Genomic DNA, 19,802 nt, shown 5'->3' with positions numbered 1-19,802 from the left:
CTCAGGAAATATGAGTCACCCTTGACCTTGGCCTTCATATTAAATGACTGTCATATCAGAGCTGACTCCGACTCCCTCAAAACAAACAAAGCATGTACTGTATGTTTATCTTCTAACAGCTGATTTTATTGTCAATATCTCACCATTCTGAAAACACTACAAAAAATGAACTGAGAAAAACAACAGAATGCACTTGGAATGTTAATAGAGTTTGAATACATTGAACTTTATATAATTACTATCACTCATTCTTTATCCTGTGAAGCTAGTTATGTGTGCAATGATATGACACCTCTGCAGAGAGACAGTCAAAATGACGTGTCGAATCAGAAAAAGTATTAACTCCTAAATAAATAACTAACTTCACTGCTTTTCAGTGAGTTTTTGGAAAACTGCCCATGAAATATGACAGTGTATAACTCTGGAGCATATGTCAAAACATTGGTGACAACAATCTAATTTCAAAGGTATAAAATCTATAAAGACAATCAATAAGCTCAGTAAAAAACAACACTTTTGAACATCTTAAAACAGTAAAACATCAATTTTAAAAATCTCGTGACAACAATATATCTTTCTTTTCAAATAAATAATAGAGATTTTGTGTTTTGGGTCGTATTGCCTTAAAAATTTAACCTATAAACTGTATTGATAGAAATTTTTTAAATACTCTTTTTTCTTCTTCTATTAAATACTTTCAATATTTTCTATTCAGAAAAACGTTTAAGGAGTGTAATATTTTTTATACAGCTTTGAAAATAAATAATTGATTCTGTATCCGTACTCTTCACAGTCACACTGCAACTTTTCTGACCAACAAAGATACATGTATCAAGAAGAAAATACTGGAAAAAGATGACTTGCGCTATGAATGAACAGAACATTTCTGTATTACTGGTTTGATTATAAAGGCTGCTGTATGACCTTTATGTTGTTTTTATGCATTCATCTGTCTGAACACTGTCATTCAAATGGCGGAGGGTACTGGCAGCATGGAAAGTGCCGTGCCCAGCATTGTAATGTTGGTGGATTGCCCTATTCAGATACTATAATGATAACATGATGTGGGAATGAGAGAAAACAAGATATTCATAAAGTTGAGTGGTTTTCAAAGGTCAAACTAAGTATATTGCACATTATATTACCATGCCCTGTCCATTGCATTTTAATTGGTTGAACTGAACCACGTGACTGCCCACAAATACGCAGTATAATTGGTTTGTTTGCATGCCTGTAAATATGAATAATATCGTAAACATAGTAACTTTACAGCTAAATCAAAAATTGTGATTTGTACAAAGATCATAATAATCAATAACAAAATAAAATGGAGCACTTGTGAGCCAAGTTTAGACACTTTTTTCAAAAAAAATTCCGAATTTGCAAAACGTTTTCAGCATGCGACCTACTCACTGACAGGTTCTGGGGCCACGTTGTCGTTCGCAAGGGAAATTTTCGTAAATTTTGATGGTTTTCTGTGGTTTGTCGATAATATAATGGGAATAACAGACTCCGGAAAGCAAAAAATTTTTAATGGGCGAGGCTTTAATTTTTGGCTTTCCTTTTGCCCTTGCCCATAAATAAATGTTAATGGTCAGCGCGTCGTCCATTATTTCTATATCTATGACACCAACTTGCTGACTAAAACAAAATGGGTAAGCTTTGACAACATGACCAAATAAACTGCAAATTATAAAATTCAAGTGCTATTTGTCCTCTAAGATTAGTTAAGTACTACAGTGTATTCTTCATGAAAAAAAAAGACTTTCTCTCATTTAAATTTAACAACGAAATACCAACACTCAACTAAGTGTTTATAAAGTGTGGTGGCATATATGGTTTTGAAAGGACCAAATGTATCTGTGAGCTAACACAATGTACAAAATGTGTTGCCACGAAGTCTTGCTAGTTTCCAACTTTCCATTAAGTGCCATGTACTTGTAAATACACAGAACCTTGACTAGAAGCTAACATTTTACATTTGGTATGAATTTGACAAGGAAGTTTGAACAAATGTTAACAAATACTGGATATTGCATCAAAACATCAGAATAACCTGACATGAATTCTTACAGAACCAAAGCCACTTACAGTTGTCTTTATGACATATTGCCATTGCACTTTTCATAAATCAAATGTTTTATTTATTTGATTTGCAGAATGATAAAAATTACATGAAATAACAACATTCCTCTGCAACACAATGGTTGTCTATCCAATGAACTCTTGCAACCTTCAATCTTGTTCTAAAACAACAGGTGTGCCATAATTTCTGAGCCGATACAATGTATTACTTGAGCATAAGAAAGTATTCCCCATTAAACATGCATGCTCACATAATGCTGGTGTCATGAAATTTCAAGAAAGCCTTGCATTGACCAAGACAGCCTGGACAATCACTTAGGACACTAAAGTGGTTCAAGTTTTCCTTTTCAAATGGCACTGGTTAAACCATAGACTCAACTGTCTATGGTTAATCTGCATGTGAAAGGAACTCAGGACCATTCAGAACATGTTTAAATTGTTCAGATCCATCTCTGGTTAAACCTAAAAATAATTATCATTTTCATTTTTACATATATCTATCGAGGTTGTGTATGTTTATTTGTACATACCAACATTTCTAAGAGTCAGTGAGCACTGAGCTTGAGGAAGGAAAGGATATCAAAGTCGTCTGACATTCCTTCGACATAGAAAAATTATATATGGTAACATGTTTGACATTATTTATGACAAATGTTTCAACAAATTTTGCAGTCACTTATATCGTAAAAAGTTTATCAATAATGTGAGTGCAATATGTTGTTTCTTAAACTTGGAATATACTATTTGGTTTCTCTTTGTTTTCTCAATACTGATGTCTCTTGATGTCTTTAACGTGCTGAGCTTTCACATTTACTTTCAAGGAATACAACTCGACCAACTTTTAAGATGTCTTGTTAATGTATGGATGGAGGGATTTCACTCTCTGCTTTCTGGATAAACCAACTCTCCTCTGGGCACCTAGATTCGGCAGAGGTCGAACCCTCTGTATAGCGTCATTAGGATCTGTGAAAATATGTGCAAAGATGTACTCTTTATTGTTTTTTATTATTTTCTCTGGCACTGTATTTACAATGGCGAGATTTCTTTCATGTACAAGAGCTTTGCTGACTTATTCATTTGTAAATGGAAACTGTGCAACTCAAAAATGAACTTCAGAGCTTCAAAAGTAAGTTGGCAAAAGCTTTCTGAGGAAAGTATATGTGTTACAAATCTTGTCACTCAGCTATCTTCACATCGCTAGCATCCAGTGCTAAAAAATGCTTTGAATGTGAACATGAACTTCCTAAATTTATACGTTTACGGTTCCCAATCGAAAAGAAGGAAGAAAAATGCAAGTTTTTTCACCAACTTTATGATTTTGTCAAACCTTGATACAGAAAGAATTTTAATGATGGACACTAGATGGCGCTATTTATATTGAGAGAATATGACTGGAATATCTATTTGTTCATTTGCTTAACACATTCACAGTTATGCAGATTTGTTTTGTTTGCCACTTTGTTGGAATAAATTTATCTTTTTCAAAAAAAAGACACTGTATTACAGAATTGCAAAGATAAATCATTATACATGCATGTGCTTTATAAATTTCTTCATGGGATATAAGATCATGGTTTTAGAGAAAGGAGGCTGTTTTGCTGCCTATGATAAAGACAGTATATCACCTGCTAATTGTAAGTTTTTCCACAAACCTTTTTGGAGGAGAGTTAAGAGTATCAACTTAGAAACAATCTTTCTTTCTCTTTTACATTTATTTATTTATTCATATATTCAATCTGGTGTTGTAATGATTTTTTTTTGGTTCAAAACTAGAATGTACATGTTTTTGTCCAACACTTGTCATTTTAAAAGTAAAATGTTAAAAAATGTTATGTTTCTAGAAAATTCACACTGAGAAACACAAGGCGGTGAAACGTCAGTACAATCAAAACAAAATATTTCCTCTTCTTCTTCATAAGCATTGGTAAGAAGGGTTTGGTAGGAAAGAAAAACAACTTACCAGGATTTGTATAGTATGTGTGACTGCTTTGTGTACTTGGAAATATTGAATTTTGCCAAAGACTACACTGACCAGTTCTCCATGGGAAAACATTGGATGAATAAGTCTTCGGTAAATTACTGCCATCTATTCCTGATATTGAAATGTTGTAAAAATAATAAATGTTACCAACAGAATCAAGTTGATAGGATTTAATCTATCTTAGATACATATGTGAGGAAGATAGACTTCTCACTTTCCAACAGAATAGGAAGTTCACTATCACGCTTTTTCATTCAACACAAAAATTTCATGCAAAGATTTATGGGTGCCATTTTGAAGTAAAATTTACTTTGATAAAAATCTGCTTGGTGCATCAAAAAAGTTAACCTTTAAATATTCAAAATGCAATGCTTTAACCCTTTGCACCCTGACCCCCAGGTACCCTATGATATCATGCGGACATTTTTGTCCGAGCTGGGTTCAAAGGGTTAAAGTCTCTTTAAGGAATGTATTGCAACTACACCATTTAATAATTTATGGCTCAGATAACCTAACAGGGATACACAACATCTGTTTTTAGACAATGGTCAGTTTAATTTACATAAAATGTCACTTTTACTTATGGATTTTACCTTGCTAAATACTTTTGAGATTTTCTCTATAGATTTACTAATCAAAATGTTTAATGTCATTACAAAAGGAAAAGACAAGAATAAGAATTGATTCAACTTCAACCATGATGATGCCATAGCACACTGGCTCACTATGAGGAACAAAAATAATCATACACAGAAAATTTTAAATTAACTTTCAGCAGAGTAAAGGGAGGCTCATTAACTGTACAAAACTCAACCCTTGCTGAATTCTACTTCTAATTTTACTTCATTCTACTTTTTACAAGTATGCTTATGTTAACAGTGTAGGAAATGATACCATTAACATTGGGTTCTCTCATGCCAGCTTATAGGCTCCTAGATGAGCTAACAGCAAATGATCTTTCCTCACTGTAACATTTCAGTAAAATATTTGAGTATTTTTCCATTTTGTTGACACATGAGATGGTATTTCTGTAAATTAAAACTTTTTGACAGATCCTTGTGATGTGTAATCAGGGTATAACAAGAACAGCAGCCTGAACAGAAAAACTAAAGTTCATGGAAATGCACGATAAAATTGGCCACTAGAGGGCGTACATGGAGAACAACCACGAATGGCAGTTTGAGTGTTGCCAGCCAAAGTCAATCACCACTTGAGCTGTCAGGTTATGCTGATTATAACTTAGCAAAAATAAATCTTAAAGTAGCAAATAGAGAGAAAGTATAATGACATGCAAAAGTGAAAGTATGGCTTCTTCTGAAAAAAACATCAAATTGTCTGATTTTGTTACCTGTTCTTTCCTGTTGGGATTCCACTAATTCGGGTACACTACTGCTGCAATCACTATCACTACATGTGGTCACTGCTTCTCCTCTATCTGAATCACCAATGACTTTATCAACTGTATTTAATGAGAAAATGTCCTCATTAGAAACTGTTGACTATACAGTGTGCGGTCTATTCATCAGACTAATTTATCACAGGATAAATGCATGGTTACTGGAAAAAAGCAACTGTTATAAATGTTACATGTTGAGGCCAAGGACAATGACTATTACTTGAAAAGCAATGAAATAGACAAGAAATGCACTTTATCCTCAGTTATGATGTCATCATAATTATAACAAGCACCCAGAAAGTTCAAAATTGTTATTGTAATTAATTGGCAATCAGCAGAGTAAAATCTAAAATTAATATAAAAATTGGAATCTTTCATGACTCTTTTAAGTAGAGAGGTGTATTTATAATTATCTCAAGTAATGAATGGGGTTTGCTTCTGTTACAAGTGACAACTGTCTTAACTTACCTAGACAACTGCCTTGATAGAGAGATTCTCCATCACCAATACCCAGTTCACTATCAGTTTCTTCTTCTGGAACTTCTTGATCTGAATTAGTTGTATCAGTCAAATGTACCTCTTGTTGTGTTACAGAGGGTATTTTACAGTGAAAATCAGTTTGGCTGATCTGGTCTTGCACATTCTCATTCCTTGATACTATGGTACTTTCACTCAGCCTAATTGACTCTACTGTTTTGCCCATTCCCTTTGACATGATATGTTCTTCATCATCAAAATCCTGAGTTGGATATCTTTGTTGTTGCAATCTTTCAGTGGTATCAAATTTGTGTTTCTTTTCAAATACACCATCGTGATCATCACAAGGCACAGTACTTCTTTCTTTGATAGGTGTAGGACTCAGCATTCCGATGTCATTTCTTACTCCTTGGTTACTTTCACAGGCTTTCCTTTTCCTTGTCTGGGGATGATTACATCTGTCTTGATGAACTTCACCATCTTCACATAGTATTTCAAAGTCCGTGAGAATGGAATCAGGGACACATGCTGGTCGCTCAGCATCAGCATATTTCTCTACCGGTAAATCAGCTTCTTTGTCTTCTAGTTGGTATAAAATAGACTTATAATGTTCATCTTTTCCTGCATTGTTGTCATATGATTGCCTATGATTGTCAATAGTTTCTTCCATGGTGGTATCTTTGAGCTCTGAACTTCCAACTCCTTGATTTATCACAGAACTGCAAGAAATTTCCAGGTGCAATGCATCCAACATTTCAGCTTGATCATTTGAGAAAGTTTCATGACTTTTACAGATGTCGATGTTGTCATGGCGCATATCTGTGGATTCACTTTTTTCTTGGTGAATGAAATTGTCTTCATTTATGCCATGCTGACAGTTTGCATCAACCTTGCATCCATCTTGTGAGCTACTGAATTGATTGCTGTGGTTTTCACTGCCACATGAGGTAGACATTTCATTCTCTTCTGGTTTAGTGTTTTCATTGTGGTTGAGTGACTCCTGGAATAGGGACAACACAATTTCTTCTGTTGCATATAAGATTTCAGCTTGGAGGGATAGTTTATAATCAACAAAATCATGATGCCCCAGGAAGTCCACAACTGAATAGTCATTCTCCTTTGTACCATCCTGGTCAGAATGGGAAACTTCAGTAATATTTTTTTCTGTCAACCCTTCTTCTCCATCAATCGTATCCAAGTCTTTGTGTACATCAGTGGTATTTATATTGAGTGGTGACAGCTTGCACACACGATGCATTGCCTCTTCTGAAATGTCACGATCATTATACATTTCAAACGATGTATTTTCATCCTCTTTGATGTCATTTAACAGGACAGGACTGATTTCTCCAACATTTATGTCAGTCTTGGGTGGTGAAAAAATCTCAGTAATGGTAGCTATCACATTATCTGGCTCGACTAGTTTTCCTGGAGTAATGTCATCCATTTTCTTGATGCAACACAAAGCTTCTGTATTGACTGAATCAGACTTCTCTGGAGATGGTTGATCTTCTTGGTCATCTTTACATGCCTTCATTTCTGAGCCATTTTCATCCAGGATTACCATGTCAGTCTTTGATTGGCTAACCTTGTCGATATCCTCATTGCTGTTGACTGTCTTTTGTGGAAAAAGCTTAGCCCCAGCCATTCTGAAAAACAGTTCTTCCATTGAGAAATTGTTTTCTCTGTCATCATTAGGAGAGTACACTACGGATGGTATCTGTTCCACGACAACTCTTTTCTCAGTTGTACCATTTACCACTGTACCTTCAGTGCACACTTTTTCATCTTCAGGTTGATTTCTACAGCATTCTATTGGCATCTCAGTGGTAGGAAACTGTTGCTTACTGACATTTTTCACAACATCCGCTAGTAATGTATCCATGACTGCCTCTACAACACTCATAACATCCCTGTCTCCTTCTGTTTGCTCAATTGAATGTTCCTTTTTCTCTGAAACATCACGAGTGTTACTTCCATCAATAACATTCCGGAAGCAACCTCTGTACATTGCAGATTCCCTTTCCGAGAGCAGTTTCATGGCAGATGTTATCATAACATTTGACAAGTAGCTGGTAAGATTACCATTCATGCTTTTACAGTCATCACTGTCACTTAGCAAGTAACCATGGTCATCCTCTTCAAACAAATTTGGGACTGGAGCAACCTCACCATCTTTTATTTCAATTTCCTGTTGTCTAACTCTAATACCATCAATATTGTAACTATAAGTTTTATATTCATCGTTTTCATATATTGAATGTTCCATGAAATCATTGAAGTCTTGGCTCAGGATTTCTTCAGTGTCATCCAAAGTGGACTGACTAACTTCATATTGTATGGTCTCAGCCAGTGGAGATCCAAAGTGAATGTGAGGGGAATTGTCAAAAACACTTCTCTTGTCTGGAACAATGCCATCTCCTTCCAACTTCTTCAGGCAACTTTTGAGTTGAAGACCATCAGTGCTTTGAAATTCAGTGTTTGTTTCTTGCAGTTTGTTGTAGTCCTTGCTGTCTGACTTCACCTCATCAATGAGCAACACATCATTCTGCATGCATACAACTGCAGCCATCTCTTGCAAGCTTGGTAAAGTACCTACCCTTTCTATTAAATAACAAGACATTACTGTGCATGCAAGTACCATAAAAATCATATCAATTCAACAAAAAAAATATAATGTTACGTGCAGAGAAACGAACAAAAGGTGAACTCAGCAGTTTCCGTTTAAACAAAATTTATTACGAAAACAAAACTAATTGCTAAGTTAGGGACAGAGTACAAGCTTTAAAAGTGTACAGACTACTTATCTCAGCTGGGACGGCAAAGCTCCAGTCTCAGAGTTGTAACAGTCAGTCGGATGAATGAACAGTCCTTTGGCTTGCAGGCTTGAAGCTGCACAAAGACCACAGTATAAATCCAGCGTTGACAGTGAAGGTCTTGAAAAGTCTTGAGAATGACTACTGCTGGAGTTTAGTAACACACAAGAGACACGATCCCAAAGTCTGACTGGAAGCTGTGCACGTCCCTTTTATAAAGGCATATAAGAACAATCTAGAACTTTTATTGACATGCTAATTACTGTTCTAAAATTATCTCCCTTACACAACTAATCAACTTTCCAGAACATTCCAAACATGACTAATTGAATTCAAGGTTGTGAGGTCATCAAGGGCAGTGACCTTGAGAATGTTCTAGACTAATTGAACTCAGGTCATGATGAGTGTGGGGTAAATGACCTACATAACACACCCCCTCTTCAAAAAAGAAAATTTTTCAAAGAAAAATCTTTCTTTTAGAAATGTAATCTTGAAAAGGATTTAAGTACTCAAATTTTGTTGTACTCTAAAGTAAAATTTCTTGAAAGTGAACAACAATAACTCTAAATACGAGAGAGACAGTCTGGCAATTAAATTGTCTCTGCCTTTGATATGTCTAATGTCAAGATTAAACTCCTGTAACATTAAACTCCATCTTAGCAATCTCTGATTTTTGCCTTTAATTTCTGCAGAAAAACAAGAGGGTTGTGATCAATATGAACCACTATTGGCTGATTTGAAGAAGTAACATAAACTTCAAAATGCTGTAAAGCTAATATCAGATAAACACTCTTTTTCAATTGTAGAGTAGTTTCTCTGGGATTTGTTAAATTTGCGTGAAAAATAGCAAACAGGATGATCTATACCATGACTATCCTCTTGCAATAAAACAGCACCAGCAGCCGTATCACTAGCATCTACAGCTAATTTGAATGGCAAAGTGAAATCTGGTGCAGACAACACTGGGGCACTTTGCAGTATGGCTTTAAGTGTATCAAATGCCTGTTGGCATTGCTCTGACCAAACAAACTTTACTTTCTTTTTAAGTAAGTTAGTCAAAGGCTCAGTAATTGTGGAGAAATTTGGACAGAATTTTCTGTAGTAACCAGCCATACCGAGAAAGCGCATCAGTTGTCGTTTGCAGTTTGGTATGGGAAAACTTGAAATGGCACTGATTTTGGCATCAACAGGTTTTACCTCACCCTGTCCTACAGTATGTCCGAGGTAAGTTACCCTTGCCCAACCAAACTCAGATTTGGCAAGGTTGACAGTCAACATTGCTTTACTCAGTCTCTCAAAGAACTTCCGCATGAGCTTGATGTGTTCCTCCCAGGTGTCACTATACAGGACGACGTCGTCAACGTAAGCTGCACATCCGTCTAGCCCGGATATGACGTCGTTGATCATCCGTTGGAACGTTGCCGGAGAGTTCTTCATTCCGAATGGCATCACCTTGTACTGGAACAATCCGTCTGGTGTAACAAAGGCGGATATTTCACGAGCACGATCCGTCAGAGGGACTTGCCAAAATCCCTTCAGTAGGTCAAATTTTGTCACATACTTGGCTTTTCCCACTCGGTCGATGCAGTCATCAATCCTCGGGATTGGGAAAGTGTCTGTCTTTGTTAAAGTGTTGACCTTCCTAAAGTCCGTGCACATACGATAACTGTGATCTGATTTGGGAACAAGTATGCACGGCGAACTCCAGTTACTTTTACTGGGTTCAATAAAGTCATTGTCCAGCAGGTATTTGACTTCTTCCTGGAGATATTTTGCTTTGTTGGATTCAGTCTGTATGGATGTTGTTTTACAGGCTTACTGTCCCCAACATCAACGTCGTGATAGATGACGTTTGTCCTCGTTGGAACATCTTGAAACAGTGTTTTATATTCGTGGAGCAGTTCTTTCACCTGTTGTTGTTGTTCTGGCTGGAGGTGTGCCAACTTTGTAGACTCCAGCTTCTCCAGGATTTCTGAGTTCTGAAGCTTGACCGAGCCCAGCTTTGAGTTTAGAGTATTTTCACTCAAGTCAGTTTCAGTATCACTATCTTCATAATGGTTTGAACTGACTGCACTGACAGGCTGAGTTATAGTAGGATTATCCCTATCCAAATATGGCTTAAGCATATTTATGTGACATAGCTGTTTTTGTTTTCGCCTGTCAGGTGTTATTATGATGTAATTTAAATCACTCAATTTCTTATCAATTAGGTATGGCCCAAAGTAACGAGCATGGAGTGGTTTGCCAAGAATTGAAGTAGAACAAGAACCTTTTGACCTGGTTCAAACTTCCGTTTTGAGGTGCTTTTATCATATTTGGTTTTCATTGACTGCTGAGATGACTCAAGATTTTCTCTGGCTAATTCACATGCTTTAGAGAGTTTTGTACGAAAATCTGACACATATTGCAAATATTCAGACAATCATCATCGTCTGATAGGAATTTCTCTTTAAACGAGCTTAAGTGGGCCACGGACTGTATGTCCAAATACAAGCTCAAATGGGCTAAAACCAAGAGACTCCTGAATTGACTCTCTAACAGCAAAGAGCAGAAAATGAATTCCTTCATCCCACTGCTTCTCTGTGTCAAAACAGTAGGTCCTAATCATGTTTTTCAAAGTTTGATGAAATCGCTCAAGAGCACCCTGACTTTCTGGATGATAGGCGGATGACCTATACTGTTTAATGCCTAGCTGATCCATTACTTGTTGAAAAATACCAGACATAAAGTTGGAGCCTTGATCGGACTGGACACATTTAGGGAGGCCAAATAAAGTGAAAAATTTGACTAAAGCTCTCACTATAGTCTTTGTCTTTATATTTCTCAGTGGTATGGCTTCTGGGAACCGAGTTGATGTACACATTATTGTCAGCATGTACTCATTTCCTGATCTTGTTTTTGGTAGGGGCCCAACACAGTCTATTAGAATCCTACTAAATGGTTCTTGAAATGCAGGAATTGGCTGTAAAGGGCCTTTGGAATGGTCTGATTTGGCTTTCCTACCATTTGACATGTGTGACAAGTTTTACAGAAATGTGCTACATCCTGCCTGAGATTAGGCCAATAAAAGTGACTGAGAATTTTATGATAAGTTTTCCTGACTCCTAAGTGACCAGCCCAGGGCGTTTCATGGGCCAGGCGCAATATTTCAGCACGGTAGGGTTTTGGAACCACAATTTGATGTTTTATAGCCCAATCGTCATCAACCAAAACGTCTGGAGGTCTCCATTTACGCATGAGAATACCAGATTTTGTATAATAGGAAACAGAGCTATCTGAAGTTTTATCTTCATCATCTACCCTGTCAAACAAAGACAAAATATCTGGGTCTTTGTGTTGTTCTGCAATGAGATTTGATCTAGAAAATGTCTGACTTTGGTCAGCAGAAGTTTTACTGGAAGTTTCAAATCCACGAGGGATAACGGAATGATCCGTGTCAAACACCTGACTGAGAAAGGTGTCATTTAAGTCAACATCTGTGACATTATTCTTGAGAGTATTTTGATTCTCGAAGTTTTCTTTGACATGGCTCGAGTAATTGCACACGAAGGAAATAAATCGGGTATCTCTTGTTCAATTGGCTCTGGATCCTGATCTAAACTAGGATTATCAGTCACAGTGGATTAGTAATGACCTTGTCCCCAGCAAGGTCGTTTCCAAGAAGAAGGTGAATCCCTTCAAAAGGCAAAAAAGGCCTAATACCTAAAGTCACAGGTCCAGAAACAAAGTCCGAAGACAAATAGACATTATGGAGAGGAACAGGAATGTAGTCATTACAATCTACCCCCTTAATAAGAACTTTAGAACCTGAAAATGACTTTTCAGAAAACGGCAGGGTATCTGCCAACAAAAGAGACTGGGAAGCCCCGGTATCTCTTAAAATTTTGACAGGGGTAGCGGAAGAAAATCACTAGAAAGTGATATAAAACCATCGTGAATAAATGGTTCGAAAATACCCATAATGCTATCTTGAGAAGAATTGACCTTGACCTCATTAATTGGGGATAAGAGGGGTTTAACCTCAGAAAATGTGTTGCACACATTATTAGACTCTAATTGAGTTGATGAAGAAATAAAGCCGGTGGGCTTAGATCCACTTTGACCACTTTGACCTTCACGTTTTCTTTTCAATTTGAAACACTCTGACATTAAATGGCCGTCTTTCTTACAATAATTACAAGAAAGTGTACCGAACTGTTTGTCAGAAGGAGATTGAGACTTGGGATCTGATGATGTGGGAGTGTTACTTGAACTCTGTGAACTGCTGTCATTTGATTTTCTACTCTCCTTTGAAAAATTCTTGGATGAAAAGGACGAGTTAAATTTACCTGCATTGTTTCTGTATGAAAAGGACTGGGATGGTTTGCTGAGAAATGAAGATTTGTGGTCAATGAATAATCATCGGCCAACGTGCAGCAACCTCCAATGTATCTGCCTTTTGTTCATTGATAAACGTCTTGATGTCACTCCGAATGCACCTCTTAAATTCCTCAATCAAAACAAGCTGTCGTAATTTGTCATAATTCTGACTGACCTTTTCAGAAGAACACCAACGATCAAACAGTTGTTCTTTTGTTCGAGCAAATTCACATAAGTTTGATCTTTCGCCTTCTCACAATCCCTAAATTTCTGACGGTAAGCTTCAGGCACCAACTCATAGCCCTTGAGAATTAATTCCTTCACAGAATCATAATTTGAAGCCTGCTCTACTGACAACTGAATGTAAATTTCTCTGGCTTTACCCACCAAAGCACTCTGCAAAAGCATAGACCAGGACTCCTTAGGCCAATTCAGACTCTGAGCAATTTTCTCAAAATGAAGGAAATATTTATCAACATCCTTTTCTTGGAAAGGGGGAACTAACCTGAAATGCTTAGTGATGTCAAACTTGTCTGAAGGGAAGAATTTTCCTGACTGTCCAAGCTCTAAACGTCTCATTTCTAACTGCAGTCGGTGTTCTGCTAATTCTCTTTCCTTTTCTTTTTCCTCTCTTTCTTTCTCCCTTTGTCTTTCTTCCATTTGCAATTCTTTTTCTTTCATTTCCAATCCCTCTCTTTCTGTCTTTCTTCCATTTCTAACTGCATTTGTATTTTTTCTTTTTCTAATGCCTGTCTCTCCTTTTCCATTTGTAATTCTTTTCTTTCATTTGTAATTCTTTTTCTTTTTCTAATGCCAATTTTTTTAGCTCGAAATCTGCCTGTATTTCTAATTCCAATTTTTTGAGTTCGAAGGAAGACTCAGGCTCATAATCTTTTAAGGCAGACTCCTCAAAATGGCCAGAATTAACTAAATGTTTTGCAATCTTGAACTGTATTTCTCGCTTGCGCATAGATCTTTTGACATCTACTTTAAGGAAATTGGCCAGTGCTATGAGGTTGTCTTTTCTGAGGGAATTAAATGTGTCCTGATCAAGGTCATCCAAATTCGTCATCCATAAATTCGTCTGGCTTGAATTCCGCCATGATTGAATTTCGCTGAGTTCACAGTATACAGTAGTTTTGAAAAGGCTGTCAAAATGTTGTCAAACGGCTCAAAATATTCGTATCCGGACGAGCCCCCAATTTGTTTACGTGCAGAGAAAACGAACAAAAGGGTGAACTCAGCAGTTTACGTTTAAACAAAATTTATTACGAAAACAAAACTAATTGCTAAGTTAGGGACAGAGTACAAGCTTTAAAAGTGTACAGACTACTTATCTCAGCTGGGACGGCAAAGCTCCAGTCTCAGAGTTGTAACAGTCAGTCGGATGAATGAACAGTCCTTTGGCTTGCAGGCTTGAAGCTGCACAAAGACCACAGTATAAATCCAGCGTTGACAGTGAAGGTCTTGAAAAGTCTTGAGAATGACTACTGCTGGAGTTTAGTAACACACAAGAGACACGATCCCAAAAGTCTGACTGGAAGCTGTGCACGTCCCTTTTATAAAGGCATATAAGAACAATCTAGAACTTTTATTGACATGCTAATTACTGTTCTAAAATTATCTCCCTTACACAACTAATCAACTTTCCAGAACATTCCAAACATGACTAATTGAATTCAAGGTTGTGAGGTCATTAAGGGCAGTGACCTTGAGAATGTTCTAGACTAATTGAACTCAGGTCATGATGAGTGTGGGGTAAATGACCTACATAACAATAATTACAACTTTAAATTGTCCAATTATTAGAAAATTAACAAAGCCAAAATAATTTTAGTGGTTGAATTATTAGGGATTTCATTTTTTTGACAGTTCATAAGTGATATGCATACCATCTTGGATGCTTGACACATATCAAGGGTACTTTCCTGAAGTCCAAACTTAGACATTCTGTTATGTACATTGTATTGTTCTGTGTATTGAAAATAAAATGTTCAAAACAGCTTGTAATGATTGGTTGGTTGAATTATTAGAGATTGAGAAAGTCCCAATTTCCATCAGTGGTCAAACTGATAGGGTAAAATAAAATTACGTTTTGAGAAAAAAATTGGGTGGTTGAATTAATAGAGTGGTTAATTTGATAGGGTCTTTACGGAAATTCCTTTATATGCATGAATAAGAAAAACACCAAAGATGAAAACCTGTGAAAACATATCAGTGCGGTAGCTGCTGTGTTATTTTGTACTTGTACATCACTTGAAAGCTCTTATGCAAAACATCTTGTTCATTACTGTACTGAAAATAACATGCTTGGGAGTCAATGAATAAATGCTAAAATATCAACTTTTATTATCTTTTGATATTTTAGCTGCTCAAAACAATTTAATTCTGTTGTGTACAGAAAAAAAGGACACAAACTGCATCATCCATATCTGTAAATTGAATACAGAAATTACGTTTTTGTACCTTCCAGTAACTTTTCATTTTGAAATATTTTAATTTCTTCTCTGCGATATTTTTAACAAGTATACATTCTGTGTGAAATACATTCACACTGTGTGTATATTTGTTTATAATAATGATATTTCAAAGATTGGATGTTTACCTTTGGGATCATGGTGAATCTTTTCAAAGAGCGAATCATCTTTGACACCAAGAGGTGGCCAACAGGTCACATTTGAACCATAGTTTTTCTCATCTTCATGGAGGTTCACACCAATCTTCCCATTCTCTGTTCGAACAAAATAGAAAGTTCAATCAAACCATAAAACAAAAAGTCATCTTCAAACATAGTACGTTAGAACTAAGATTTAGATATGGCATCATATGAGAAGTTCTGACACATAGTCATTGCTAATGGAAATACAGCAGGTTAGTGTAAGGTTAAAAAATTTAGCACATCAGTAAAATCTTCAATCATTTTTCTTTTGTTTCAAGAAAAAATAACACATGGGATATTAACAATGATTTACAATGTACTTATTTTTTCATGTAAAATATTGATGTAAAGTGAGAAGAAAATATATTAAAAATTTCTGAGAGAGATAAAAATTTTACATAGTAGTGTTGTTAATGAATTAAAAAACAACTGTGAGATTTTACCTTGGACATTTTCACCTAACTTTTCAGTCTTAACAATGGCTTCTTCTTTGTCTCGAATGATAGTCCTTTCCGTCAGTGTCTGCATTTCCTTATCTGCCTGTGTTTCAGTATCTTTCACACCAGCAAGTACACTGTGTACTGAATTATTATCCTATAGAAATGATATAATAACACACTGACTGCTGAAGGTGGAAGATGACAGCAAGGATCATGTTGTTTAAAATATTGCAAAATGAAACTGTCATGTATTTTACCTATAGTCTATGGATACCTTGTTGTTGTTTTTTTTTATAAGCAAGCTTTTTATTGAAAAAAAAAAAAACAGACAAAGAAAAGTTACAAAATAGCAACAAGACAGTCCAAACTCCTCTGAAATTTGTCATCATTGCAATTTTACATTCACACTCACATTTATATTTCAACTTATGATACATCACTAAAATTTGTCTCTGTAAACTTTTGTGGCATTTGCATTGAAAACTTTATCTTTTGCATTGAAAACTTTATCTTTTTGTAAATATAAGTGAATAATTTTCACTATCTTTGAGCTCTGTGTTACCAAGCAAGATGTCAACTTCATCTAAGTCACTGAAGATTCCACATCGCATTTGTTATCAAGTAAATTATATCACAGTGGAGTAACTGAACACTCATAAAATAAATGTTCTTAGACTATTGTTCTGTTTCTCCTTAACAAAAAGTAGAAAGTTCAGAATCAGGAAGGTTTCTGAGAAAAAAAGAAACCTTTGTCAGAATAATCCTATGTAAAAATTTAAATCTTTTAATTTCTGAGGGAAAAATCGTTGGCAACTTAAAATATGAAATTTCAAGAATATATATTGAATGTGTCTGTTTCTCCTTATTCAAATCTTTTCACACCATTTTCTTACTGCTGTAAGTGTAAGATTCTTATTTTTCCTGAAAAATTTTTGAAGAAGTAATTTTTATATGATTTGCAAATCACTGCTCCTCACTCTGGTAAAAAGCATAATATACAAACTTGCAGTACTTCTATATTATCCCTTATTGTTCTTTTCAAATGTCTAGGAATCACTGTAGTAATACTGTCTATAGGTACATGATATTGTCTTATTCCTCATGACTAAAAAAATACTGGTAACGCGATTAATAAAATTGTGAGTAAAAATGACCTGTTGTTCACACAAAGCTTTTATAAACACTGTAGTTTTGGCCATTGTAATGGCAGGATGATCCAGACAACTTGATAATATAATAATCAGTAGGGTTATTTAGAGCCATTGTTAGACTTGCCGAGCAATTGAAACATTGCTCTGGAGGGTATCTGTAGTAAAGTTATCTGCTGAAACAGACTTTATCTGCTCTGTTCTAAAGTAGTTTAGTAAATCAACATCTATCCACATCTATATTTAATGAACTATAAAAAAGCTTTTTCCATTTACCAGAATAATTCACACCACTTTATGTATTGAAACTTATGTAAAAATAAAGATTGGAGTTCTACCAACCTCTTCAAGTAAGGCAACAAAAGAAGTGTTACTTTTATTCCTAAGAATGAGCGTTATATGATGAGCATTATCATGAAAACCTAACATTTTCATTTACCACAAAGATATTGAAACCAAGTTTTTGACAACATACACTAACTTACCTCTGCGTTGAAGTCACCAGTATCCGTTTTGCTATCATCCGGATCAACCTTTTGTGACCTACAAATCCTCTCCGATGTTGTCCCAGATTTGAGGATAGCCGACATTTCAATCCCAAAGTTTGTTGTAAGAGTTTGACATTGTTGGGTTGGCATAGCATCAGAACATTTCGTATCCCCTGACTGCTGTCCAGGGGATAGACATCCATTGTGATCACTATATAAACAAGATTCTGAAATGAAAAACAATGAAAGATTAAGCTTTATTCACATCGGATTATATCAGTTGGCTAACTCATGACCTACTCATCTCTACTTTGACTATTGCTTTTACATATTTTAAGTGAAAATCTCCATAATAATAGTGTTTAAACAAAACATTTCTCATTTGAAAGTAGCTGGTGCACGATGATGATGCAAGTAAATAAATAAATAGATAATAACATTTGCATAAACTATTCAAAATATTGGTTTAATGAACATTTCTAAGAACAATTGTGCATAGGTTCATGTAACCAAATAAACTTTAAAGAGTAGCTTTGTAACGCACCTCATCCAAACTCTGTCTTGATTCATAAATTTACAGTCATATACATGGTATAATGTACCATTTCATCAATAATAGGAGAAACAAATGCATACTGCTACCCTTATAAGGTCAATATGTGCATACCATTACATAACATATGATAAAATTATTTTGAAAGTTTACTCCATGACTACCAAGCAAAGAGGCCTATGAGGATACATAAAAAAATTACATTGATGTGTTTTATCATTTGTCAAAAACCACACCAGAAGGAATAATGAATATGCATACCACTGCTACTACCTGTCAAACATTCATAGGATGCCATGATTTGGTAAATCTTGTAGTGTTGTTGCTTTGATTTGGGGAGTTATGAAAACAGTTTGGAAACCCCTGGGACAAAATCACCACCTTATGTCTTACATTTGCATTGATAATAGCAAAGGGAACGCTGGTAGCATAACTTGGGAACCAGGTAAAATTTACCAGGGTATTGACCCAAGTGGAATTTGCAAATTATTATGATAATATCATCTCATTTCAGTTTTCACAGTTTTCTAGGTCACTACGCTGTATACAGTTTTTCCTTTCCCTGCTATGAATAAAAAATGATTTTCATGCACTGCTAGATTGTGACAATTTAAGCAACAATTTGAAATGAATCTCAAGGAAAGTTCACTCAGTTTAATTAAAGATCAAGCTTGATTCACAGAGAGAACTTGTAAAAGCTTGAAGACGTCTTGACGTTTGTCATATTTGATATTACCAATATGTCTGGACTTACCTTGTTCACTGGCTGAAGTTTGACTGGTGTTACCTTCATATTCATCAAGTGGGACTTGCTGGTCTGGTTTCAATGACATAGCTTTTTGTCTCAGACCAATGGTATCTGCAAAATTTAGACAATCTACAGCAGGGGTTTCATTAAGAGCCGGCAGCCGGCGAAATTGACCGGTTACTCTCACGATTTCGCCGGCTACTTTTTCGGAAGTTTGAACTCTTTCATAGCTAAAATATTGTTTGCCTTCTGAAATGATACGCACAGGTATCAAAAGCTGTGTAATCAAACTTTTCAACGGCTTTTATGTGAAACAAAATTTAGAAGACGAGCGACTACTATGATCGCCCAGTACTATGATGGAGCATGGTCTTGCGTATACTGCCGCAATAAATATCGGTAATCGCAACGGACGATTCTATTGGCTACCTGAATTGCTGATTCCTATGTGGTGACCTTTATATACGCCAATGAAAACGGGCATACTACACCTGTCGGCCGTCGTTAGCTTGACTCAAAATGGTATGAACAAATGAAGACGGAAGCGATCGCAAGGCCAGGCTTTGCTGTACGATCCTTGGTTTTGAAGTGGACCAAGAAACAAGAGAAGGATAATTACGTGGATTTAAACTGTTTTCGAAGGCAATGACCT

At 35.8% G+C, this 19,802-nt stretch overlaps 1 protein-coding gene across 1 annotated transcript; it reads right to left on the bottom strand.

The window, feature by feature from the left end:
• Positions 1-276: 276 nt before the first annotated feature.
• LOC139134082 (uncharacterized) lies at positions 277-19,275 on the bottom strand. The gene is made up of 8 exons (XM_070700984.1): positions 19,157-19,275; positions 17,847-18,076; positions 16,217-16,367; positions 15,720-15,845; positions 5,931-8,543; positions 5,415-5,525; positions 4,046-4,177; positions 277-3,048 (listed from the first exon to the last, which is right to left on the bottom strand). Exons 1-8 carry the CDS (start codon positions 19,233-19,235, stop codon positions 2,927-2,929), a joined length of 3,564 nt encoding a protein of 1,187 aa, XP_070557085.1. The 5' UTR covers positions 19,236-19,275; the 3' UTR covers positions 277-2,926.
• Positions 19,276-19,802: the final 527 nt, after the last annotated feature.

Source organism: Ptychodera flava, chromosome 5 (assembly GCF_041260155.1).
Source record: "Ptychodera flava strain L36383 chromosome 5, AS_Pfla_20210202, whole genome shotgun sequence".
NCBI classification, from domain to species: domain Eukaryota; kingdom Metazoa; phylum Hemichordata; class Enteropneusta; family Ptychoderidae; genus Ptychodera; species Ptychodera flava.
This window is presented reverse-complemented; position numbering and strand designations above follow the sequence as displayed.